At 34.7% G+C, this 26,584-nt stretch overlaps 1 protein-coding gene across 2 annotated transcripts in view; it reads left to right on the forward strand.

Moving 5' to 3' along the window:
- The window catches only part of RBBP6 (RB binding protein 6, ubiquitin ligase), a 28,914-nt gene extending 4,861 nt beyond the window's left edge, over positions 1 to 24,053 (forward strand). Inside the window, exons 3-18 of one of the 2 annotated variants that reach the window (XM_036916929.2) lie at positions 2,214 to 2,250; positions 6,635 to 6,679; positions 8,699 to 8,787; positions 8,904 to 9,000; positions 9,382 to 9,521; positions 12,101 to 12,273; positions 13,509 to 13,612; positions 13,716 to 14,053; positions 15,307 to 15,403; positions 15,510 to 15,588; positions 15,688 to 15,742; positions 16,934 to 17,002; positions 18,330 to 18,692; positions 18,981 to 19,082; positions 19,935 to 21,683; positions 22,056 to 24,053. In XM_036916929.2, the coding sequence (XP_036772824.2) occupies positions 2,214 to 2,250; positions 6,635 to 6,679; positions 8,699 to 8,787; positions 8,904 to 9,000; positions 9,382 to 9,521; positions 12,101 to 12,273; positions 13,509 to 13,612; positions 13,716 to 14,053; positions 15,307 to 15,403; positions 15,510 to 15,588; positions 15,688 to 15,742; positions 16,934 to 17,002; positions 18,330 to 18,692; positions 18,981 to 19,082; positions 19,935 to 21,683; positions 22,056 to 23,631 (5,113 nt within the window). In that variant the 3' untranslated portion in view covers positions 23,632 to 24,053. The remainder of the gene's footprint in view (positions 1 to 2,213; positions 2,251 to 6,634; positions 6,680 to 8,698; positions 8,788 to 8,903; positions 9,001 to 9,381; positions 9,522 to 12,100; positions 12,274 to 13,508; positions 13,613 to 13,715; positions 14,054 to 15,306; positions 15,404 to 15,509; positions 15,589 to 15,687; positions 15,743 to 16,933; positions 17,003 to 18,329; positions 18,693 to 18,980; positions 19,083 to 19,934; positions 21,684 to 22,055) is intronic. The other variant, XM_036916931.2, reaches the window with a different exon arrangement.
- Positions 24,054 to 26,584: the final 2,531 nt, after the last annotated feature.

A 26,584-nucleotide genomic window follows, 5' to 3' on the forward strand; every position in this document is an offset into this window, starting at 1 on the left:
TAAGAAAAGTCAAGGGTATTTTAGAACTGAACTCATTATTTCAACCCTAATGAATATGTCTGCTCAATCCTTAAAACTGTGAGGATGGATTTGTTTTTTCCTGATTTCTTCCCCCAGTTAACCAGTAGTTAGCAATAAGAGTTTTAAGGAAGAATTTTTGCTCACATAGGTAATATTTTCAAAGACAAAGTGATGTTCAAATAACAAAAAATATTTCTGTACCTTTGGTTTTTATTTGCCTGTGCACTTTCTTTTTTTTTCACCTACTGTTTTTTCACTACAAAAATATTAGTGTCTTAATGATGTCACTCATTTGTGGAGCTTAAGAACAAAGTAAAAACTGAAGGAACAAAACAACAGCAGACTCACAGAACCCAAGAATGGACTAACAATTACCAAAGGGAAAGGGACTGGGGAAGGTGGGTAGGAAGGGAGGGAGAAGAGGGAAATAAGGGGCATTACGATAGCACACATAACGTAGGGGGGGCATGGGGAAGGCAGTATATAGCACAGAGAAGACAAGTAATGACTCTGTAGCATCTTACTACGCTGATAAACAGTAATGGGGTATGTGGTGGGGACTTAATAATGGGGGTGGGAATCTAGTAAATGTTGCTCATGTGATTGTATATTAATGATACCAAAAAAAAAATACTAGTGTCTTAAGAGATCTGTCCTAGATATTTTGACAGTATCAAGAGTTCAGTAATGCTAACGTTTGCTCCTCATCAATTAAAGGGCTTTTGTTAGGATGCTATAGAGTTTATAGGATTTATGAGCACAGACGCTTGAATCAGGCTGAGGTTTGACTCTACTTACTGCTTCACATCAATTGTGTGGCTGCTTCATACCAGTTGTTACCTGAAGTCTGTGCCTCAGGTTCTTCAAAATAAAATAGGAATATGAGTACTTGACTCAAGTTGTAAGGATTAAAGAGTGCCTACCAGGTGGTAGATATCCACTGGAGTCAGAACACAGCATTATTTTAGCACTAACCTAGAGCTTAAGAAATTCATTAAAGGGGCAGGATTAAAACTTTATATCTTTAACTTTCTCTGCTTCCTTGTTAATTTTAATGGTGGTAACAGAATTACAGTATGTGAAATGGGTAGTAACTTGGGCTATTTAAAAGGTTAGATTTCCACTTAGAAATTACATAGCCAATTTGAAGTATTGGCAAATTCTGCTTTTGGTCAGTGAAATATTCTGGAGTTTGCCAGTCCCAGGAAATATGGTGTGTTCTTAGAATTAAAGTAAAATAACTTATTTTGTGATGATGTACCTCATGGGCAAGTACTCATTCTAAGATTATTCTCATTAGTTTGCTGTAAAGTCTTATTCCAAATGTTAACATTTGGATGTTCTTTTGTATAGTATCTTCTGTATAGTAACAACTTACAAAATTGAGTACTTTATTTTGCTGTAAATACCACATGAACTGATGAACTGTGTGTTCTTAAATTTATGTAATTTTAAGAAATTATAAGGGAAGAATTAATTGCTCGAATCTAATGTGAAGTTATACTTTAGTTTACCGAGTGCTTTTTTAAAATGGCAAACATTCAGTTTCAGTAGATTTTTTGATATTCAGAAACACTGCAGCAAGAATTATTTGAAGTGCACGGGATAGTAAGTTGCCTCTTACAGAGTAGCATGCTGATTCACTGTATGTATAATTTAGTTTGTAATATATTTGCCTCATAAAATGCTGGTGTTTCTGGATTTGAAAATTTTAGTTTTGGAGCACAGCAATTTTGCAGGGATCCAAGTTAAAATTGCTGACAAAAGTGATGCTGCTTTAAGAAAATCTGACATATGAAAATGTACACCTGTACCTTTTAAAAAACTAGGGAGTAATATAATTATTCAGTCTATTAAGAAATAACCATAAAGTTCCTTAATATAACAAAATCTTCATACAACCTTTCAGAAAGAATTTATTGTAAGTGGCAAGGTACATCTATTTTAGAATTCCCCAATGTGGATTTTTTTTTAACCACAAATTCATCTTAACTGTTCAGAGGTGGTAAAGGTTAATCAAAATAGTATATTTATTGCTTCAGAAATCAGCTGTTTTTAAATCTTTGTACCAAACGAAAATTGTGGGTTCCTAAAAATGTGTGATTGGAGATATGTATTAAGATTTTTTAGCGTAAAAATTCATAAATAGTTGCCTCATAATATTGTTACTTTTGTTTGTGTTTGTTTTTTAGAAGTCGAACTGAACCAGTGATGGGGACTTCAAAAGCAGTATGTAAAAACACAATCTCACACTTTTTCCTTTAATGTAGCAGTGAAGTAAATCATTTTAGAACTTAATATCCAATGATCATAGTACATATTGTAAACAAAATGTATTTTGATAACAGCTCAGTTGAATATGGATATATGTGGCATAATTTGCACACTTACTTTGTAGAAATGGGTAATTTGTGCCCAAAAAAAACACTGTTTCATATTAAATATGATAGTATTTCCCTGTATGACACTGTGTTGTACAGTTGATGTATGATCCTTTTTAGATCGTGTAGGTTTTAGACTAATGAACATGATAACATGTTCTACATCTGTCTGTCTATAGTTAGTATTTTGTATGTATGTACAGGCTGTTGTGTGCTTTTTGTTTCTTGCAATAAAAAAAATGTTTGGAGTGTATTTTTGCCATTTTCACGTGTATCACTTAGTTTTTGTTAGTTTTTTTTCCTGCCTGATTGATGGCTTTGAAAAGTGCTTTGGCAACACGCAAATCCATATTAAAGTTTGATGCTTACTCTAGGTTCAGACACATAGAAAAGAGCTATCCAGAGATGACTGATGCAGCTTTATTACTTAGTTTTGCCTTATTTGGCAATTTAGAGCTCCTATTCTTTGTATCCATACTATAAAGAAAAACCTGAAATTGGGCCCCACCAAGAGTATATAAATTTTGGTGATTATATATAATTGAGTACATTGTTTTCAAATTTCAATACAAGTTCTAACATTCGCACTCTGCTCAGTTGTCCAAATTTAAAAAGTTCCCTCTTTCTAAGATACTAAAATGCTGCATTAATTGTAAACTAATTGAAAGCTGTAGCTTATCAAAGGTAACCTTTAACCCAGGGTAACATCTAATTTTTATTATCAAGGATTAACTTTAAGTACAATGCCATGTTGACTGTGAGCTCTTAATAGTAAAAGGCAGCAGCATTCCTAAGGTATGGGGTAAAGCATCTGTTTCAGAACACTGGTCTATAATAACTGGGTCCTTTAAACTTGATGGTTCTCTAGACATTTAATTGCTCAGGCTTGATTTGTGCACAATACAAGATGTCTGAAGTCTTCATTTAGAATTCAAGGGTATTGCTTGCTGTTTCACTTTATCCTTTTGAAGTACTACTTGATCTTTAAATGTGTGTCAGGCATTTTACTAACCTTGGATCATTGCATCTTAAATATGGTAATGTAGAATATCTGAACTTTGGACTTGTTCTTTAAAGTATATGGCCTTTAGTTCTCATGGAACTAAATATAGTGATTCAAAGATCAAAACTCCTACTGTTTTGGGTCTTCCACCCTCCCCTTTTGGGAGTATATGGGGGTTTGGGGGGCTTTTTAATTTTTTTGTTTTGCTTTTCTTTATTTTTTAAATTTTTTGAAGCATACTGCTGTAAAACCTGTCCAAGTTTCTGTTTTGCTGGTGATTGGTTTAAAACTGATTTATGTATCCAAATGCTAGCACAAATTAGATTGACTATCCTGGTGACTGTAGTAGTTAATGTAACACATTTTGTATAAAGTACATTTTATATAGTATTTAATTCAGATGAAGTTTTATTTCTTGAAAATAATTACTTCCTTTTTGTTTATTAGCATGTGTATAAACACAAATCACATGTTCATAAATAAAGTTAACATTCTTTTAGCCTTGTGTGTTCCCTGGCATGTCTGTATTACACTTACAAGAAGCAGTTTATTTTATGCTTATTTAGGTTTCTCTCTTTTTTTTATATACTTAAAAAGTGGCTTTAATTTTTAGGTAGAATTAACTGCAATGGAGACATTAGAAAACAGTATCCCCATCATTTATTTGCTTGGGGTACATTTGCTGACATACAGGATGAGAGAATATACTCATCAAATGTAATTAGTGCCAACCTTAGGAGACTTAAGAATCACTTGTACACACTCACCAAAACCAAGTATAATAGAGTCATCAAACCAAATTTTAAAATTCTGATTAGTAAAAGTAAATATGTACATTTTTGGTAGCTTAAGCCAACTCTAATCAAGGATGGCTGTTTCTACGTTCCTCAGATTTGTTTTATTTGATCATCCTTCCATGTTGGTACTCCAAAGCTGGATGTTCCTCTTTGCAACTTAACATCAGAATTAAATTTGTTAGGATCGTTTTGTTTCAAACAAGAATAGTTGGCATAAAAGATTTCAGATTCTTGCTCCTAGGAACAAGACCACAAATGAGATGTGGGATGAGGATTAATTTTAATGTCTACAGTGTTGTGCATTGACCAACTACTTTGAAGACTGCTTTTTTCAATGAGAATTTTTTTTATCATTAGTATCTGAGAGTTACTGTATTTACTGGTGTTTAGTATATATAAATTGCTAGTCATTTTTAAACCATTCCTTGTCAGCATTTTTCACTTAATGTCTTAATACCTTGCTCTATGTAGAAAACAATTGGATGGCTTTCTGAATGTGTGTAATTTGACTTCTGTGGATTATAAGGTATTTAGGTTCTATAATTATTTGGTGGAAAAAAAGTGATTTAGATGCTGTTGAATATCTGAAACCACTTGACTGAATAAATATGTGATACTAATAAATAACAAGTACAGAAAGCTAAAAAAGAAAAGATGAGAAAGCCCAACATAAGAGCAAAGAGACAGCTATTATGTAAGTATTAGGCGTGGGAAAAATTAAAAATGTTAGTTTTTTAGTTTTGGTGGTAAGAAAGTTAATATAACTGATTGCTTTCTTCCTAAGAAAGTGATCGGTTTTCATATTCTAGATAGTAATGGACTATTATTAAAGGCTTTAATTTGTTTCATTGGTTAGAAACATAGTATAGGTGATGGTTAATAGCAGTTTGTTCAGTCCTTGTTATTTAAATGAAAATAATGCCTGGTTGATGCAAAATGTAACCTTCAAAGTAGATTGGAATCTGTCAGAATTTACTCTGGATAAAAAAATAGGATATTTATGTTTACTTCCCTTTTTTTCTTTTTCTTTTTATTACCCCATGAGATTAGCTTTTTAAAGAAAACACTTCAAAGCTGGACAAGAGAGAACCCATTTCTGGATTATATGCTTCTGTATTAGGACTGTGGGATTAGTGCATTATGAACTCTGCAGCCCCTCAGTGTGTAGCTGAGAACCCAGTAATAATATCCATCAACCTAACTTTTAAAACCTTAAGATATTCATAGGATATATTTTAAAATAAACCAGTGTTACTTTTATTTACATTTATTAAATTCCTATTGTGATGGGCATTTCGCTAATAACTTCATACTGAAACTGCTTATGTTTCTATTTGGGGCTCTAAATCATGCTGCTTTTAATACTTTTAGTTCTCTGGAATACTTGAAAAATACCTGATGAAGACCCACTTCTTTTTTGTTGTTGTTCTTTGATCCAGACATCTTGTTAACATTCTTTCCATTTTAAACAAGAGTTCTGACCAATGTAATGCATGAGAAATTTACAACATGTTGAATAAGCAGCCCATTTATTATATAGGAAACTAACGGTTTCATTTTGGTACACTTACAGGGAAATTGTATCTTCAGTTACATGCTAAAGATGTTCGTGTATGTACACGTATACGCTTTTTAAAAAAACATTAAAATTCAGAGTATCAAATGAAAAGTCTTAAAGTGTCACATTTGAAAGTATATTTTTTAAAGCTCTTATATCCATATATAACACTTGCTTCATTTGATTAAATTAACTTCACACATTAAAGCCTGTCGTCATATATTCAGCTCTGTTTGCCCTTGTGCCAGGATACCTTATTGTTCCCATTCTTTTTGGCTTAACAACTTTGCCCTGATAAAACTGTGGTTTCTTTGGCAAGAAACTATTGTTCCTCATTGTATGGGAGAATAAATAAATTTATTCAGACTGAGTAGTACATGCTCAAAAAAAGACAAGAAGTAGCAATTATGTGGGAGCTGTTTTATTAAAGCAATTATCTGAGCTTTAAAGAGCTACTTATTTTTACAATGTTATATAATGGCATTCCAGGAAAGAAATATTTTGTACTCTCTCCTAGTGTACATTATCTTGAGTATTACAAATTTAGAGACCATTGATAGGCACAGGACTTTTTATTTAGGCCACTACTCTGAACAGATTTCCTATGTGATATACTTTTCTTTACCCCATTTTTTTCGTTGTAGTGGAGTTTCCCTCAATGCTTAGCCATTGTTTCTGTGTGTGAAATAATGTAAAAGAGGGATAAAGTAGAGTGAGCTACACTTTCAGCTTTAAAACAGAAAATAACATTCTTCAGGAAACTTCTAAGAAAATGCCCAATATTTAAACATTTAAGCGGCAGTAGGGACTAAATGATCACTTTCAGATGTTTTCAGTGTGAAACTTGAATGTGTGTTTAATTTTTTGTGAACAGATTGATGACTCTTCTGCATCTATTTCTCTGGCCCAGCTTACAAAGGTATATATATATTCTTGAAAATATGTCTTTTTCTAATATTTTTTTAATGTGGAACAATTTTGTTTAAGAGGGGCTGGGGGAGGAGATACTTTGCAAAAACACTGTACATACTATTACTATCCTGTAAAGAGTAGTTGATGTTTTGAGAGGTAGGGGGAGTAATTTGTCTGCTCACCATAATGTTGGAGTATTTGTTCATCTTCAAGACAGAAGAAACATGAAGCTACACTTAACTCGTTTTTTCCCTCATACATTTTTGTTTAATTATACGTTGGAAACTAAGTTCTGGAGGAATTCCTTGGTTTTGGCTGTATATTACGTGGACTTTTTCTTTAAGCAGCCAAAATAGAAGCTTTACATGGACGATTGTGTGATTATTTCTTGAATATTTGAATTGATCCCATGAAGGTCATCATTTTAAATGTAATACAATTGTTGTTTCTTTATGCTATAGTAGTCTGTCTGCATTAGAGAAGTTTTAAACAACCTAATTTGTTTGAACACAGACTACATGAATTGTGTAAATGTATAAAGCTGTTTTGCAGGAATATACCAATGTGTGTGTATTTGGCAGAAGGGCAAATTGTTACCTCCTGAAATCATTGTATATGTCATGTTTTGCGATAAGATTGCTTGCATTTTCTGCTCAACATGTGTACCTTTTTGTTTGGGAAAGCACTAGTGATGGATTACTTTTTAAAATAATAGATTTAGCTTGCAATTTGTGCCTTTAAAAAGAAAAGCAAGTATTACAGAATAGGCAGATTTTTGAGGGCCAAGAAGGAAGTTTTCCAAAAAAATTTTTCCTAACTATCAGAAATATAAAACCAAATTTAGCAACCAAGATTGAGTAATGGGTTTTCCATTAGTGCTGTCCCTATATTTGTCCTTAGCTTTGTTAGAGGTTATGTCCTTTCCCCCTAGATTGTATCCCAAAAAATGTCCTGGTAACAAATCGTTTTTTAACAAATAGTTCTAGAAAAACTGAACATTAGAATTGATGATTCTAAAACAAAGTGGGCTAAAACCATCCTCTCATAATTTTCTCATGCAAAATAGTTTAGCATATAGTTAATATTTTTAGCAGTTTTATAGTTCATCATTTTAATTCCTATGTACTGTAAGGACCATATTTGGGTTTTGGTTTATTCCTTCCATTGTTTCTTTGTGGGAAACATGGGAAAATTTGAAGGTTTGGGGATTTTTTTTTTTAACTATTTGTAAATTAATGTTTGGGTTCAAACAAATTAGTTGTTCAATATCTGTAATCCAGTTTTCTGTAAATGTTGCCATTGTTCTCAGCTCTGTTAATGTTAAGCATTCTTTGTATATAAAATTACAATAAAATGTTAAAACTGGTTGCTTGTTTTGTGGATGAATGTAAGATAAAACCCAATGAATGGCTGATACGAGTGCTAGATGCTTGAAGATTCAATTTATTAGGACTCAACTCCCTTAGACCCTGCTTATATCTAGAGTATTCTGTATAATACCTGAAGTTCATAAAACTTTGGAGAGTAGATTTAAAGTTATGAGTGCTCAATGCACGTCTTTTGCACTTAATTTGAAACTGACACCACTACCAAAAGATCCTCTGTCTACTAATGTCTGCTGCATGTGTTCAGTTGTCTACCCACAACCCTACCTCCAAGTTGTAAGTATAATTTATAGCCTTAATGCTATGACACTTGAATTATTTTTAAGGTTTAAAATATCAAGTGTTTCACTTCTAATGTAATCTCAGTTGTTAACTCTTAGAGGAATGGTATGCAAATCTTAAGGTACAAACAGGGTCTAAGGTTTGAGTGCCCTCGAAAGTCTTTTCTTCAGCCCTGCAGGCACCCAAACATGATGTAATAACCTAAGGAACTCCCAGTGACTCTTCTAAGCTATACATGTAAATAGCTGTTCTTATGCAAGATTAGATACTGCTCTTTACAGGATGAGTGGTGTTGTCTTTGGTTGTGTGGTCTTAAATGTGTTTCTAATGTATGTGTCAAATAATTACCTGTTAAACAGACTGCCAATCTGGCCGAAGCCAATGCTTCTGAAGAAGATAAAATTAAAGCAATGATGTCGCAATCTGGCCATGAATACGACCCAATCAAGTAAGTCCATAAATACTACATTCTAGTAGGTTCTTTGGGGTGGGTCCCTCCCCCACCAAATCAAAAGCATTATTTTTTCAAGTCTTTATGTACATGTAATTTTTTTTCCCTTCCAGTTACATGAAGAAACCTCTGGGTCCACCACCTCCCTCTTATACCTGTTTCCGTTGTGGCAAACCTGGCCATTATATTAAGAATTGCCCAACAAATGGGGTAAGTACAAAGTAGAAATTATGATATATCTTGTTTTTCTTAAAATCATTTCTTAGCCCTCTTACTTATTTTTCTTGGTAAATACTCCCTTCTTTATTAACAATGGCACATGAGCACAGCCTCTGGAGCCAGATTGCCAGGCTTCAAATCCTCGTTCTGCCACTTAATATCTGAATGAGCTTGGGCAAGTCACTTGATTTCTCCAAGCCTGTTACTCTCTTGAAATGGATATAAAAGTAGCATTTAATGCACATGGTTATTATGAGGATTAAAAGAGATGATGTATGTAAAGCACTGTAAATAAGTGGATAGTAAGCACTGCATGTTGGCTATGTTAAATACAAGTAAATTTTTCTCCTCTCTCCTTTCCTCTTCAAATAGGATAAGAACTTTGAATCAGGTCCTAGGATTAAAAAGAGCACTGGAATTCCCAGAAGTTTTATGATGGAAGTGAAAGATCCTAACATGAAAGGTGCAATGCTTACCAACACTGGAAAGTACGCAATACCAACTATAGATGCGTAAGTATTCAAATCAGGTAGACCTCTGGAGACTATAGACAGTGCAGGTTATAGTGTTTGATTTAATCCGGGCTTATAACTTGGCTGCCTGTTCTCCTTGTGAACACTGTATACAAAATGGTTAGTCTCCACATGTTGCATTTCTGTGGTAAGAGTGAGAGGCTGCAGTCTGCTCCATTTAAAGCAAACTTAAAATGGATTTGGGGGTTTTTATTATCATTGAGTGCCACTTCCCTTATAGTCTTCTAATTTTTTCTTTTTCTGTCATTCCCTCCTTTCTTTCTCATTCACATACATACTCCCACATTATCTTATATGCTGTTTGCAGTTAAGTGAACCAGACATATATCTTAATCATTTTGAGAAATGAGGCTTAAGAATAAAAATTCTTAAAGATATCAAGGCAAACAGTTGCTGAGAGGAAGTGAATAATGATGTATCTTGAAAAAGTTTGGATACACCATGCAAGTCTTAAGATTCTAAATTATTTATTTTATAAACTGTTGGTTCAAATCAGTTACAGCTCTATAAACTATACCTTTATGCTTATTTTTAATGTGTTTTCATATTTTATGAGCCAATTTTTAATGAAAGCCTAGTTTCATAATTTAACTGGAAACTTCCCATTTTACCTGCTCTTATTAGTGCATCTAATTATTTTTTTTATTACCCTCAACGGTTGTGAACTCACATAATATACAACAAAACATTGTTTCTTTGGACTGTGGTTCTTCTCTTAACTTTATTGTGCATAAGAATCTCTTGCCCTGTCCTCCACATCCCAGTTTTTGATTTAGAGATTTCATGATAGGAATCTAGTTCTACATTTCTAACAAGTCCTCTGGGAAATTATGAAGTTAGGGGATCCTCGGGACACACTTTGAGAAACATCAGTTTAGAGACCAGATGTCCATGTTCTCAATGACAGGAATTGTATAGAAGAATGCAGTTTTCCCCAGCTTCGTGCTATGTTGTAGAAATGCACTATAGTGAGCATCTGAGGCTGATGAAAATGGCTATGCTATGGAATGATACTGAAAAGATTAGGTGTTTTTGAGTATATACTTTAATAGAGTAAATACATTGTTTTAGTTCAAAGATAAGAATGTTTTCCTATACTCCCAACCCTCTCTTTCTCAGCTTCACCCCCATCTATTTTTTTATCAGTCACCATCCTGTGCTTTTGTGGTTCATCTTAGAGCAGTCTGTTGTTCGCTCTTTCTAATTTAGACATTTCAGACATGCTTCCAGACAACTAGGTTGAAATGGATGATTTTTACAGACACAATTTAAGAGCAGCCCACGTCATCTTAATATGTAGAAGTAAAAGTATTTAAATAGAAATCTGTGTCGGAAAAATTAACATCACCTGTGAACCCTAACTAATAATTAACTTCATTGCTTTTGAATGCTGAAATACAAAAGTCCATTTGTGCCAAACACACAGCAAATAATTTGGGGAAAATGGGAGCCCAGATATTTTAAGGGAAACTTACACCCTCTCCACTAACACCACTGATAAGCAACTCAGACTCTTCTTCTGTTTCTTTTTCTATCCTCTGTTCTCCTCTTTTTTTTTTTTTTTTTTTTTCTTTTCTCTCTTTTGGGCAGTGGGAGACTCCTCTTTCACAAATTGGGAACAATGGGGCATAAGCAAATTGATACTTATTTCTGGAATCGTGGTGATGTCTATGGAGCAACTGCAACACAAATAACACACCTAAGGTACCCTACTCTGTACAGCTGAGATTTTCATTTTCATCATGGAGATTAACACACTGTTCCTAAATGAAATAGAAAGGATTTCCCTAGGAATTCCTTTCTTTTACAAATTTGCCTGATTACAGAGAAGATGGGGTGTTAGAAGCAGTGGTGACAAGTATGAACAAAGTTTTTTTTTTTAATTTAATATCCAACATTTCTTCAAAAAAAAGACCCAAAGTATCTAATGAAATGATACTCTGTATTTCTGTAACATATACTCTAATCATTTAAGTTATGTTTCTTAAATATCTTAAAATACTAATTATAATAAATATATAAATAAATTTAAATACGTATATAAATAAAACCACCACTGTTTTTGAAGTCTAATTATGGATATTGGTGTGGTTGGTGACATACTGCTTCCCTTGGATTGCTCCCTCATTTATGGGGACTGTTAGACTGTGGAGGGGAGGTTTTTTTTTTTCCCCCCAAGAAACATGGTAAGGTAGAGAAAATTTTAAATGGTGCTGTCATGTCTTAAGTTCAAATCCTGTTTTTGCCACTTAAATACAACTATCTGGCACTGAATGTCACATTACCTCTTTGGGCCTCACTTAAGAGTTATGAATTCTAAGATCTTTTTTTAGCTACTTTTATAGCATTTATTTGTTTCTTTTGTTTATGTCTTTTCATCGCTTGGGGGAGGTATGTTCATAACTGCTCCCTTATTTTGGAAGGTATATTGTGCTTGTGTAAATTAATTTGGCATTCTACTGAATTATGTATTCTTATTATGGTATAGTAGAACATGTAAATATCTTAGAAATATTTTGCCTTACACAATGTTAAAATGCTAAAACCTTCTTTTACAGAGAAGCATATGCAATTGGAAAAAAAGAAAAACCACCTTTCTTACCAGAGGAACCATCTTCTTCTTCAGAAGAAGATGATCCCATCCCGGATGAATTGTTGTGTCTTATCTGCAAAGATATTATGACTGATGCCGTTGTCATTCCCTGCTGTGGAAACAGTTATTGTGATGAATGTAAGAAATGTTGAACCTTTGAAGACATGTATTTGTATATATGTGTGTGTGTGTGTGTGTGTGTGTGTGTGTGTGTGTGTGTGTACTTGCAAAGGCTCTTAGCAGCATTGTACATTTTAATAAAACATGAAATGTTGATTTGTTCATTGAGCATTTAATAGCAAGAACTCTGCTTTTGTTTTTTTTTAAACAACAGCCTTTTTGTCCTTTTATATATTAGAATTGACCACCTACTGTACCTTCATCAAGGTGACCTCTGAGGTTTCATAAAATGTAGGAATTTTGTTCCCTATATATTTTTAATGGTAAATTTTAAAAGCCTGAGCTTTTAAATATTTTTAAAGGTACCTAAATCCTTTTCCAGGATTGTTGAAAAATAAGCTTAATCAAAAATTCCTCATTGAGAACTGCTATCTATAAACATTATCCAGAATTTGCCGTGTGATTACTGGTGATCATTTTCTTCTGATCATTTATATTAGCAATTGGTTTTAAGTGTGCCACTTATCATAAGTTTGTCCCTTATTACCCAGGTGATAATGGTGTCACCAGAAAATCTCCCTGCTCAGCACTGCTCTGGCCTTTTTCATCTCTAAAGATAGTTTTGGAATGTAAATCTTTATTTTCAGGCCTCTTCAGTGAAGATCATAGTCAAGAGGTCACTTAAGATTTGTTTGAAAATGTGTCTTGAATTTAACAAATCACTTATTACTGGATTTTTTTTTTACTATGTTGAAGCATAATCAGTGAATCTGTAATTCAGTGTTTTTCCCACCTACTGTGCTTTGGATGTCTCTGATTTCTTTGCCTCAATAATGCTTCTGTGTTTTATGATTCCCTTTTCTTGAGATGCTTTTTTTAAAACCTTATATTAGTCATGTAAAGTTTTTATCTCTTTATAGTCTATCTCATTTCTATTTTTTCCCCGGTAATATTTCAATTACTCGCTAAACGAGTATTTTAGAAAGAATACTTTTTCTCTCAGTTAAAATATTTGTTTAAATTATACCCATGACTCCTGTTCTTAAGGTAGAGAGAAGTTAGAGCAAAAGAGTGCTATCAGGCAAGATATTTTACTTTTAAGTTTCTTAATGTAAGAATAGAAATGATTAATGTGTGTGCTTGGAAAGCAGTAATATAACTGAATAGAAAACTATAAACTGTCTTAAAAAATTCATTCCTTAAACACCAAGTTCCTACTATGCTTTCATTAATATTTAAAATTGTGTGCATAGGTATCAGAACAGCCCTCTTGGAATCAGATGAACATACATGTCCAACATGTCATCAAAATGATGTCTCTCCTGATGCTTTAATTGCCAATAAATTCTTACGACAGGTAGCTATCTTGGTATCTCTCTCGTGGAAAAAAAGTTTTTAATCTTTTGATTGATTTGAGTAAATGCTATGTATTTATTCATGTTTATGTTTGGTGTCTATAGGCTGTTAATAACTTCAAAAATGAAACTGGTTATACGAAAAGACTACGAAAACAGTTACCCCCACCCCCACCCCCAATACCACCTCCAAGACCACTCATTCAGCGGAACCTACAACCTCTGATGAGATCTCCAATATCAAGACAACAGGATCCTTTGATGATTCCAGTGACATCTTCATCAGCTCACCCAGCTCCCTCTATATCTTCATTAACTTCTAATCCATCTTCCTTGGCCCCTCCAGGGCCTGGAAATCCATCTTCTACCCCAGCTCCTGTACCTGATATAACTGCGACAGTCTCCATATCAGTCCATTCAGAAAAATCAGATGGACCTTTCCGGTAAGTATGTATTTCTCACTGTTAGGAAACAAGTGAGATCATTGATGTAGATTTGTATTGTTGTATATTGCTTTAACAGTTGTAGTGACTTGCAGTATGTACTGTCCTTGTGGACCACTGTGCTCAGTAAGGTGAGTGACTTGTAAGAAATTATTTAGTCTTGGAGGAACAGGCAAAGGAAGGAGATTTCATTTGGCAAATGATTAAGCATCCCATGATCAAACACTATACAAGTTGCCAACACCTGTTAAATGTTGACTCATATATACCATAATAGCTCCACAGTTCCCAAGAGGAAGAATTCACTTGTCATAATAATGGTATTAGAAAAGAGTAGATTTGAGCAGAACTAAGAATAATTTGGATAGGTGGAGAAAAGGGGATAAAATACTGATAAAGTACAGGGGTCAGAAATAGTAACTGTTGGAGCATAATTATGTAGGAGAGTAGTGAAAACTAACTTAAATCCCAATTCAGAAATGAAAGGGACTTTGATCACATAATTCAGTGGCTCACAAATTCTTAAAAACAACTGGCTTTTAAAAAATAGATGCCACAGTGAAGGCAAGTAGTGACTATAGCATCTTACTATGCTGATGGACAGTGACTGTAATGGGGTATGTAGTGGGGACTTGATAATAGGGGGGAATGTAGTAACCATAGTGTTGCTCATGTGAAACCTGAACAAAAGATTGTATATTAGTGATACCTTAATAAAAAAAACTTTTTAAGAATAGATGCCAGAGGTCTGTTTCACATATGCTGAAGCAAAATCATTAGGAGTGGGACCTTTGTATATATGTGTATTTAAGAAATCCCATTGGTTATTTGATTTAAGAGATCCCACTGATTTTTCCTGCTTGGTTAATAGTAGAAATAAGGCCCAGAGAGTTCATGGGCTTATCTAAGATTACCCCTTTGATTTAATGGTAGAGCTGGAAGTAGAATATGCTCTTAGTCCTGCATTTTTTTGATCCCACACTTTTTTTTTTAAGCTTTACTATTCTTATAGACAAACCAATTTCTATCATACCTATCATAGGTAATATTTCTTAAGGAGGTTGTTTCTCTTTACTTTTCACTTTCTATATGAAGAACATTCCTAAAGTCCAGTCTTCTCTTACCTTCCTCAAAAGTTTTCATCATCTTTGATTTAACTCATCTTAATGCAAATGATGAATAAAGTTAGTAAGAAGAAATGATTTGTACTCTTAATCCTCCATTTCTGATGATGTTGATGTATTGTTTTCTAGGGATTCTGATAATAAAATATTGCCAGCTGTGGCCCTTGCATCAGAACATTCAAAAGGAACCTCTTCAATTGCCATTACTGCTCTAATGGAAGAGAAGGTAAGTTTTACTGGCTTTTAAATTGGAGATTTTTTTTTAGTAGTAACAGTAGAGTTGTTTGGATTTTTTAATTTTTTTTCTTTTTATTTGTGTTTTTTTCCTAAAGGGTTACCAGGTGCCTGTACTTGGAACTCCATCTTTGCTTGGGCAGTCATTATTGCATGGACAGTTGATCCCCACAACTGGTGAGGAAAACCATTTTAGTTTGAACTTTTTTCCTTTAGAAAGTTTTAGGCTTTTTATAACACACAGTTTCATATTCACATACTGTTTTTGTTTCCAAGGTCCAGTAAGAATAAATGCTGCTCGTCCAGGTGGAGGTCGGCCAGGTTGGGAACAGTAAGTACATGTTTAAAATAATCTTCAGATGATTGCTTTCAAACAAGATAATGGAAATTACTATGTAGGCAATGTGTGGCTGAATGTTTTTTATTGTAAGCTCCTCTTCTACTTGCCATGTTAACATAGTTTTTATGTAAAATGTTACAAATTCAAGATTTTATGATTGTTTTCTAAAATAATGAGTAATTCTTTTCTAAAATAGAAAATATAAATCCTTTTTACTTTCATGTCTCAATAATTGGTGATCTTTACAGGATCTCAATTAATGAATAGAATTACTTGAAAGCATATTTTAAATACTGAATCACTTACTAGCCTAACAGATTAAACTTTTTCCTGTCCTTAATTTGGATGTTCAAACACTGATTTGAGTAAATAAACACATAACTATGATTAAAGTCTACCAAACACAGAATTTATTTTGAATAGTCTGTGTTAATGAAATTTAATGCATATTAAAATAAATTAGGTATGATTTTCAGCCCTGAAATACAAAGAACTTTGATCTACAGAATGTTCTATGGCATTAAAAATCAGATTTATTTCTTGTTTTTCTATACAATCATTTGTTTATATAACCCATATAAACAGGCTTATATATTTATATAAACTGACTTAATACTCTAAAACTCAGGTCTTTTTGTTTGAAAGAAATACAGAATTTCTTTTTGAAATAAGTATGTGAAATGAGAGACTAACAGAATATATCAGTAGAAAGAACCGTGGGATTTGGAGACAAATAGACCTGGTTTTGAATCTCAGCTCCTTGCATTTACTAGCTACATAACAGAGGGCATGTCATTTTACTTTTCAGCCTCCATTTCCTCATTTGTAACTGGAAGGGTGCTACCCACCCCACCTGTAAAATGCCTGCATAACACCCAGCACGTAGAAGGGCTCTTTTCCTTCTGTAGCAATAACTTAACAGAGTAACATACAGAATGCCAATTAAAATACAGTGTTACAGAAAATGTTCTATATTGAAGTTTAATTATAGTTAAAATAGGTTAATCATAAAAAAGTAAATAATGCTTACTCATATTTCCTTTATCTGGAACAAGTTTAAGAATCGGGATCAGAGAATAGGAAAAGGTTTTCAGCATACTTAAAATAGGTGTCTTTATTAAAGTCTACACACTAAAAGGTCATATATTATTCTAAAGCCTATCTTATCTTCTTTTTGCACAGTTCCAACAAGCTTGGATATCTGGTTTCTCCACCACAGCAAATTAGAAGGGGGGAGAGAAGCTGCTACAGGTAGGCTTGCTAAAAATCCTGAAAAAAAATTGTAAATCCGGTGACAAGAAAATAACAGAAATTAAAACACAGCAATGGTTGTGGATGGTGGGTAGGGGGATTATAGGTATTTGGTTACACATATCTCATTTAAGTCCTCAGTAGTTGCCTTTAAGAGGTCTAGACAAGAGTATTACATTTAGTATTTTAAATGATAGTTTAAAAACTATACTTCTTCCCAGTGACTACTTTCTCCGTGTCAACACACAGCAGAATACTGGCTTATATTTACTCTTTTGAGAGTAGAAGGGAATCATTTAAGGCCCAAGCAGTTTTTAAAATGTCAATTCTAGATGAAAATTAAACAGTTCAGCTCCCAAGTGTAAAATAAATTGATTTATTTCCCTTCTAGATGCAGTTGTCCCAGTTTTCTCCCACCTTCTCTTTTCCAAAAGAGACGAGGTGGTTATGGGCTCTTGCCCTGGACAGGCACAAGCAATGTTAATCTAAGAAGTAAATCATAGGTCTTATTTAAGTTACATTTGCCACCAGAATAAAGGGTCCTCCAAATTAACTTTATGACAAGAATATTAAGGGCATCTTCTAGTGCTCCACTGAAAATTGCAAAGATTATGAAAGTTTACTACTTTGTTACTAGATCACAGGTAATTAGAAGATATTCACCAGTTCAGACTCTTGGAAAGAGGCTTAAAATCTAAGCCACTGCTACTGTTGTGTACTAATTACCTATAATTTGAAAAACCATTAGCTTAACAGAAGTAAGCCCACTCTTAAAGACACTGAAGCACAAATCAGAAACTTTGGCAAGCACTATTCTTTTTACCTAACCCTTTGAGAGAAAACATTGAGATTTTCAGTTGTTAATTACAAATGTTAAAACTGGTATTTATTCTACTTTGAAGGTTCTTTACACATTTACTCTTAAAAAGATCACAGGAAGTGATGATTCTTCATTTAAGCTTTTGGTCTTGCAAGGCATTTTGGGGCAAACTAGGCCACAGACATTATCCTTTCAGTCCCTTTAAAGGACAGATTAGAAAGTAACAAGAACATTGTGGAGTGAAAATAGATCTGAACTTCACAAAAGAGGACTTTCAAAATAGCATCTCCATATAGAGAAGGCCCTGAATTTATATCATCTCAGTCCCTAAGTGGCCTTAAAAATTATTTTTATATATAAATGATATCAGTGTTCCTTTATTTATTTGAATATTTGCCTCTATTCAATGGTTTATAAGTTTGAAAATGACTGTGGATAGAAGAGAAGCTTGCTTGTCTCAGATTATTTTAATTTGAAGGAATAATATCTTGGAATTTATTTCTCCAGAAGTATAAACCGTGGACGACACCACAGCGAAAGATCACAGAGAACTCAAGGCCCGTCACTACCAGCAACTCCAGTTTTTGTGCCTGTCCCACCCCCTCCTTTGTATCCACCTCCTCCCCATACACTTCCTCTCCCTCCAGGTGTTCCTCCACCACAGTTTTCTCCTCAGTTTCCTCCTGGCCAGCCACCACCTGCAGGGTATAGTGTCCCCCCTCCTGGGTTTCCTCCAGCTCCGGCCAATTTATCAACACCTTGGGTATCGTCAGGAGTGCAGACAGCTCATTCAAATACCATCCCAACAACACAAGCACCACCTTTGTCCAGGGAAGAGTTCTATAGAGAGCAACGACGACTAAAAGAAGAGTAAGTGTTTTAATTTGAAATTATTACACACTTTCATTTTCTGATGTAACATTAAATAGGTATCTGTGGAAACATTTTCCAGTGTTTCCAGTTAGTAACAGGAAAATCACCTAAAAATTAAACCAAAGCCATACAAGCAACTTCTCAGGGATTCCTAGTTATTTATAGATTTGAAGTAGAAAACTGATGGCAATTTCATTCATTTCATTCATGATCTAATTACATTTGTCTTGTTAGTTTTCTTAAATGGTTTTTGTTAACTTTCACTCTTTAACTTTATTTTACTAGGGAAAAGAAAAAGTCCAAGCTAGATGAGTTTACAAATGATTTTGCTAAGGAATTGATGGAATACAAAAAGATTCAAAAGGAGCGTAGGCGCTCATTTTCCAGGTTAGTGTTTTACAAGCCTTCACAACAGAATTACAAATGGGACTTTGAATATCCAGGGATTAGCTATGGATATAAGTAACATTGCACTTACGGAATTTTTCTGATTCGGTCTAGGCTTACAGAAATGGAGATGTAGTTTATTTCCCAATATCTGTTTGTTGAAATAATGTCTCCGTGTAAATTCTATTGTGTAGAACTAGCAGTTACAGGGTTAAATTGCCCTTGTCCCTCAAAGTTATTTATAATATGAAATGATTGGGAAATGTTTGTGGAGGGAAAGAAATAGGGACCAGCCAAAGGACATTTTTGAGGACCCTTTTACCTAAGGCTACAGCTTCTTGCTGGAACATTAACCTGTGTAATTATGAGTATGTATGGTAGAATATAAATTGCTTTATTGATAAAAACACTGAATTACAAAAATTCCCTGGAAGTTTATTTTTTTTAGAGACTTTATTTTTTTGTTTCACTTGATATGTTGTTCATTTTAAAGTGAGACATTGACCTATATCAGACCAAATTATTCCTACTTACATAAGCAGATAGGAATTAAAACGTAAATTTAATTGGCATTTTGTTTAATATTAAGTTAATTAGCTCATAATACTCACAGTACATTAATGCACTTCACTCTAATTGTTAAGATTTCACTTTTGTTTTGTAACAAATGATTGCTCTGATCTTTGTGTAGTTTATTCCATTCCAATAGAGGTCACTGTGCCTCTTTAATCATCCAAGATATTTGATATAAAGAGAGATTGAACTGTGAGGAGAGCATGCTGAAGTCTGAAGACTGTATTTTATTTGTATATATTTCTCAACTATCAACTGTTGTTTTGTTCTTGTTTTTAGGTCTAAATCTCCCTATAGTGGTTCATCATATTCAAGAAGTTCATATACTTACTCTAAATCAAGATCTGGTTCAACACGTTCACGTTCTTATTCTCGATCATTTAGCCGCTCACACTCTCGTTCTTATTCACGGTCACCTCCATACCCCAGAAGAGGCAGAGGCAAGAGTCGAAATTACCGTTCACGGTCTAGATCTCATGGATATCATCGATCTAGGTCAAGGTCACCCCCATATAGACGATACCATTCACGATCAAGATCTCCTCAAGCATTTAGGGGACAATCTCCCAATAAACGTAATGTACCTCAAGGGGAAACAGAACGTGAATATTTTAATAGATACAGAGAAGTTCCACCACCTTATGATATGAAAGCTTATTACGGGAGGAGTGTTGACTTTAGAGATCCATTTGAAAAAGAGCGTTACCGAGAATGGGAGAGAAAATATAGAGAGTGGTATGAAAAATATTATAAAGGTTATGCTGCTGGAGCACAGCCTAGACCATCAGCAAATAGAGAAAACTTTTCTCCAGAGAGATTTTTGCCACTTAATATCAGGAATTCTCCCTTTACAAGAGGCCGCAGAGAAGATTATTCTGGTGGACAGAGTCATAGAAGTCGAAACATAGGTGGCAACTATCCAGAAAAGCTTTCAACAAGAGACAGTCACAATCAGAAGGATAATACAAAGTCAAAAGAGAAGGAAGGTGAAAATGCTCCAGGAGATGCTAAAGGAAATAAACATAAGAAACACAGAAAAAGAAGGAAGGGAGAAGAAAGTGAAGGCTTTCTAAACCCAGAGCTGTTAGAGGCTTCTAGGAAATCAAGGGAACCTGCAAGTAGTGAAGAAAATAAAACAGACTCACTGTTTGTTCTCCCAAGTAGAGATGATGCTACACCTGTTAGAGATGAACCAATGGATGCAGAATCCATCACTTTTAAATCAATGTCTGAAAAAGACAAGAGGGAAAAGGATAAACCAAAAGCAAAAGGTGACAAAACCAAACGAAAAAATGATGGATCTGCTGTGCCCAAAAAAGAAAATGTTGTAAAACCTGCTAAAGGACCCCAGGAAAAACTAGATGGAGAACGTGAAAAATCTCCTCGATCTGAACCTCCACTTAAAAAAGCCAAAGAGGAGGCTCCAAAGACTGACAGTGCTAAATCATCATCTTCCTCTCAAAAAGATGAAAAGACCATTGGTACCCCCAGAAAAGCTCACTCCAAGTCAGCAAAAGAACAAGAGACAAAACCAGTCAAAGAGGAAAAAGTGAAGAAGGACTATTCAAAAGATGTCAAATCAGAAAAGCTAACTAACAAGGAAGAAAAGGCCAAGAAGCCTAATGAGAAAAGTAAGCCACTTGATAGCAAGGGAGAAAAAAGAAAAAGAAAAACTGAAGAAAAAGGTGTAGATAAAGATTTTGAGTCATCAATGAAAATCTCTAAACTAGAAGTAACTGAAATAGTAAAACCATCACCAAAGCTCAAATTGGAACCTGATACCGAAAAGGTGGATAGGAGCCCTGAAAAAGACAAAATTTCTTCAACTGCCCCAACCAAAAAAATCAAGCTCAACAGAGAAACTGGTAAAAAAATTGCAGGTACAGAAAATGTATCTAATACTAAAGAATCCACTGAAAAATTGGAGTCAACATCTAGCAAAGTTAAACAAGAAAAAGTCAAAGGAAAGGTCAGACGAAAAGTAACCGGAACAGAAGGATCCACCTCGACTCTTGTGGATTATACCAGGTATTTGATTAGGGGTTTGTGGGTGTGGATGTAGTTCTGGGAAAGAATTTCCTTTAATTTTATCCATGCTTGTACTTTTCACTGAAGTGGAGCATGTTAGTTAAGGATGTGCTAATGTTGGGGCTGTTAGGCCAGTTTGCTCTTGTCTTTAAAGAATTGTGAAAGATAGGGTTGTAAGTAGATTTGGGTTGTAAGCCACATTTGTTTTTATACAATCACATACTTAAATTATTTACATCTGTATTAGAGCAAAAATATTGGTTTTTGAAAGTTAAAAGGATATTTATCAAGTTTAAGTTAGCTTTTTTATATCTGTCAATGTTTAATAATAGTAAATTCTTCATTAATTAACAACACTCTAATTCTTTTCAGTACAAGCTCAACTGGAGGCAGTCCTGTGCGGAAGTCTGAAGAAAAAACAGATACAAAGCGAACTGTCATTAAAACTATGGAAGAATATAATAATGACAATACAGCTCCTGCTGAAGACGTTATTATTATGATACAAGTTCCTCAGTCCAAATGGGATAAAGATGACTTTGAATCTGAAGAGGAAGATGTTAAATCCACACAGCCTATATCAAGTGTGGGAAAACCTGCCAGTGTTATAAAAAATGTTAGCACTAAACCATTAAATACAGTGAAGTATACTGAAAAAGAAAGTGAGCCATCAGAGAAAATTCAGAAACTCACCAAGGAAGTGAGCCATGAAATTACACAGCATGAGGTGAAAAGTTCAAAAAACTCTGTGTCGAGTGAAAAAGGGAAAACCAAAGATCGTGATCATTCAGTGTTGGAAAAGGAAAACCCTGAAAAGAGGAAGAATAGCACTCAGCCAGAGAAAGATAGTAACTTGGACCGTCTGAATGAACAAGGAAATACTAAAAGTCTGTCTCAGTCTTCCAAAGAGATTAGATCTTCAGATAAACATGATGCAGTGCGAGGTTCCTCAAATAAAGATTTCACTCCCAGTAAAGAGAAAAAACCCGACTATGACAACAGAGAATATTCAAGTTCCAAACGGAGAGATGAAAGGAATGAATTAACAAGAAGAAAAGATTCTCCTTCTCGGAGTAAAGACTCTGCATCTGGACAGAAAACTAAGCCAAGGGAGGAGAGAGATTTGCCTAAAAAAGGGACAGGAGAGTCAAAAAAAAGTAATTCTAGTCCCTCAAGAGAGAAAAAACCTTATGATCACAAACCCACTTATGATACTAAACGCTCAAGTGAAGAGACAAAACCTGTAGATAAAAATCCTTGCAAGGATCGTGAGAAACTTATATTAGAAACAAGGAACAATAAAGAGCCAAGTGGCAATAAATTACTCTATATACTTAACCCACCAGACCCACAGATTGAAAAAGAGCAAGCTCCTGGGCAAATTGACAAGAATACTGTCAAGCCTAAACCCCAGTTAAGTCACTCCTCTAGACTTTCCTCTGACTTAACTAGAGAAACTGATGAAGCCGCATTTGAACCAGACTATAATGAAAGTGACAGTGAAAGCAATGTATCTGTAAAAGAGGAAGAAACTTCAGGAAAAATTGCTAAGGAACTGAAAGATAAAGTAATGGAGAAAGGAAAAGAGACCCTGGACACAGCAACAGTCAGCCAGGTAGGCATAACCAGGAGTCAGAGTCAAAGCAGCCCCAGTGATAGTCCAAGTAGAAGTCATAGCCCTTCTGGAAGCCAAACTCGAAGCCACAGTAGCAGTGCCAGCTCTGCAGAAAGTCAGGACAGCAAGAAGAAGAAGAAAAAGAAGGAAAAGAAAAAGCACAAGAAACATAAGAAGCATAAGAAGCATAAGAAGCATGCAGGCACTGAAGTAGAATTGGAAAAAAGCCAAAAACACAAACACAAGAAAAAGAAGTCAAAGAAGAACAAAGATAAAGAAAAGGAGAAGGAGAAAGAGAAAGATGACCAAAAAGTGAAATCTGTCACTGTGTAAAAAGGACAGATTTTTAAAATTGACTTAATTACTAAGTCATCTGTATTAAATTTTCTTATAGTGTAAAGAGATTCGAGCCTTGTAAATATAATGACATGGAAGACCCTGTGCTGCACTTAAAACATTGCTGCTTGATTATTCGATTTTTACATCCGAGCTTTATAACATGGACTTTTGTACAGAATTGTGAGTTGTGACCATGTAACATGAAAGGTTTTGCTAGGGCCTATTATTTTTAACCACCATTATTTAGTTGGGGTGGAGTTTACTGTACTGTGAAATTTTCACATTTGACTTTTTTTAATTGCCTGGCAAAAGCTGGTATCAGTTCTAAAATATCAGCAGAATGATTTGCTGAATTCATTACAACCCCGTTATGTCACTTTTTGATTACAATAAAAGTTTTCAGTAAACTTTTCAAATGTTGGATATTTGCATTATTTGAAGAAAGTAGTGTCATATCTCTTCCGCCTTCCATTTGCCTATTTAAAATTTCCTTTGAGCCTTCAGTGTGAGCTAAATTGAATATACAAAATTCTGAAGTAAACAAGGTATACTTCATCAGTGGGCTGATTGTAGGTGACCAATAATGAAGAAATGAGGATCAGTTGGAGGTCTAGTTGAATAAATATAGAAGGGTCTTGAATATAATAATTAGTAGTTTGGACTTGAATTTTGGAGATGAAGACTTGTGATTTGTTTATGGTCATGTACTTTCCTTGAAGCCCTGTTAATGAGTAGCACATTCCTTGATAAAATGCCAGCTAAAAAGCATATTGGTGAGCCTCTGTGGCCTTAACCCACTCTGCCCTGTTGACAAGCAAGCAGCAATAGGTCGAGAAGACTGTGATAGATTTCCTTACTGGCTGTGTTCTGGAAGTAAGTATAGTGTAGGCAATGAAAAGCTATTGAAAGGATTTGGGGAGTTAGGGTGAAAATAGTACTTAAAAATGGCAGTATAAATGGATCAGGAAGCCTGGCTAGAAGGAGGAAAAGAGACCAGTTTTAGTCTATGGTAGTAATCTTAAGAGTACTTTGGCAGGGGACTGGTATGGAATAAGGTACTGACATCAGCAGCAACTTCTTTTAACCTGCCCCCTTGTCTTGATCCAATACCTTGAGTATGCCATTTTTATGGGACTGTTTATCATTGGCAATCAATTTTAGGTGGTATACAAACTTAATTGAATGTTTCCTAAATACGACACTTAACATTTAAAGGAAAATTACATGAGTGACATGAATACTATCAACATCATGAAAACTGTTCAAGACTGAGTTAAGTTTGTGAAATGCTGCCCTTAAATGAAACCAACTTTCCTGTAACGGTTTCTACTTTTGTGATTCTTAAGTGACATTAGTTTATTCCCAGACATCTGTGTAACTAGTGATGAGTTATGTTCTACTGATTTCCAGCCCCGCCCCACCCCCACACAGAGCATACTACTGCTACTTTCAGGTACTTCAGCTAGACTGCTCTCTTAATTCTTAAAATCTGGACCCAAATCCAGATTATATCACATTGACTGAGGATTTGGGCACCCACAACTCACTTTTTATCATGCCGTCGGGTGAGGTCAGTGTTATTCTCTAGGCTCGTGTTCTTTAGTCTTAAGCTCAGCTGACCTTCACTTTAACTACAGTCTACTCCTATGATAATTTTCCAGAGTTAAAGGTTTGAAAGAAAATAAACACCTTTGCCACGTATGGTGCCACATGCTTCTATTTATTTGATCCTTAAACATGTGACTCATGATGTCTAATGCTACTTTGAGCAGGAAACTCCATTGCCTAAAAAGTCCAACCTTGGATACTCAAGCCCAGTGCCTAACCATTCCAGCTCATCCCTGCCATGTGGAGGAGTTAGACTTGTGAGACCCACCCATTTTTGCTGGTCATAAACCATCTTCTGTCTTCTGCACTTGGCCGTTTCATCTGACTGACATTTCTTTCTGCCTTCCTCACAAGTTCCTACTCATTGTTCAGCAGCTAGCTAGCCTTTTTGAAGTACTCCCTTGTGGTGCCTCCCTGCCCACCCATACAGAGATGCAGTTGCATCACTGAATATGCTGTAATAACACTCAAAACTGTTGTCTATGGGCTTTGGTTGTCTCACCGAACTGAGTGTGAGTGCCTCAGAAAGAATGTGTGTGGTTTATATTCGAGAAGCCAAACTATGCCTTGCACACAATTTTGAATTTTTCACTTTGAAGTTACATTTTGCAAATTTCCTGGAAATCAGTGAAATGTCAGCTTTTTTAAGGGGGGAAATGTTTGGAATACTGTAGATTTGGAAGATACTATCCTTCCAATAACTAGTTGCTTCAGTGTGCTGAATAAAGGGAGCTACATCCCCACCATAATTTTTAAGCTGGGATTTCAAGAGAGTTAGAAAGCTAATGCTTTATTCATCCCAATTTTTGCGAGTGTCCTCATCTTGTACAGTTTCTCCTGTCTTTTAATGAATGCTGTTTTTAAGGCTCCTTTAAGGAATGCTGGTCTTACTGTTAAAACTATATGGAACAAAGCCTGTGCTTTAGAACATGCACTTCTCCAAGCCTAGGCTACTGCCATTTACTTTAACTACTTTAAGCATGTCTCCTGCTTTAACCAGAAAAAGCCCAATACGTAGATATGTGTAAGTGTACCCTGCTTTTTCTTTTCATATATCATAAACATCCTTCTGACGTCAACATTTTTAATTTTAAGAATAGAGAGTTGAAGAAAGCCACTTATATCTTTGATAAAAGATAATGAGCTGCTGTGTCTGACAACACTTCACACTAATGTGAAAGAAAGGTTAAAAGGAACATTCAAAGATCTCACGTGAATTCTTTCAGTAATGTAGTCAAAATGGTTTATCCAGGCTCCTTTTTGTTATAAGCCCTTGAGGTTATTTTTAAGATGTAAAAACTTTTTAAAAATAGCTGTTGCTAATTTCTTTATGCACTTT

This window comes from Manis pentadactyla, chromosome 10, assembly GCF_030020395.1.
Source record: "Manis pentadactyla isolate mManPen7 chromosome 10, mManPen7.hap1, whole genome shotgun sequence".
Lineage (NCBI taxonomy): Eukaryota > Metazoa > Chordata > Mammalia > Pholidota > Manidae > Manis > Manis pentadactyla.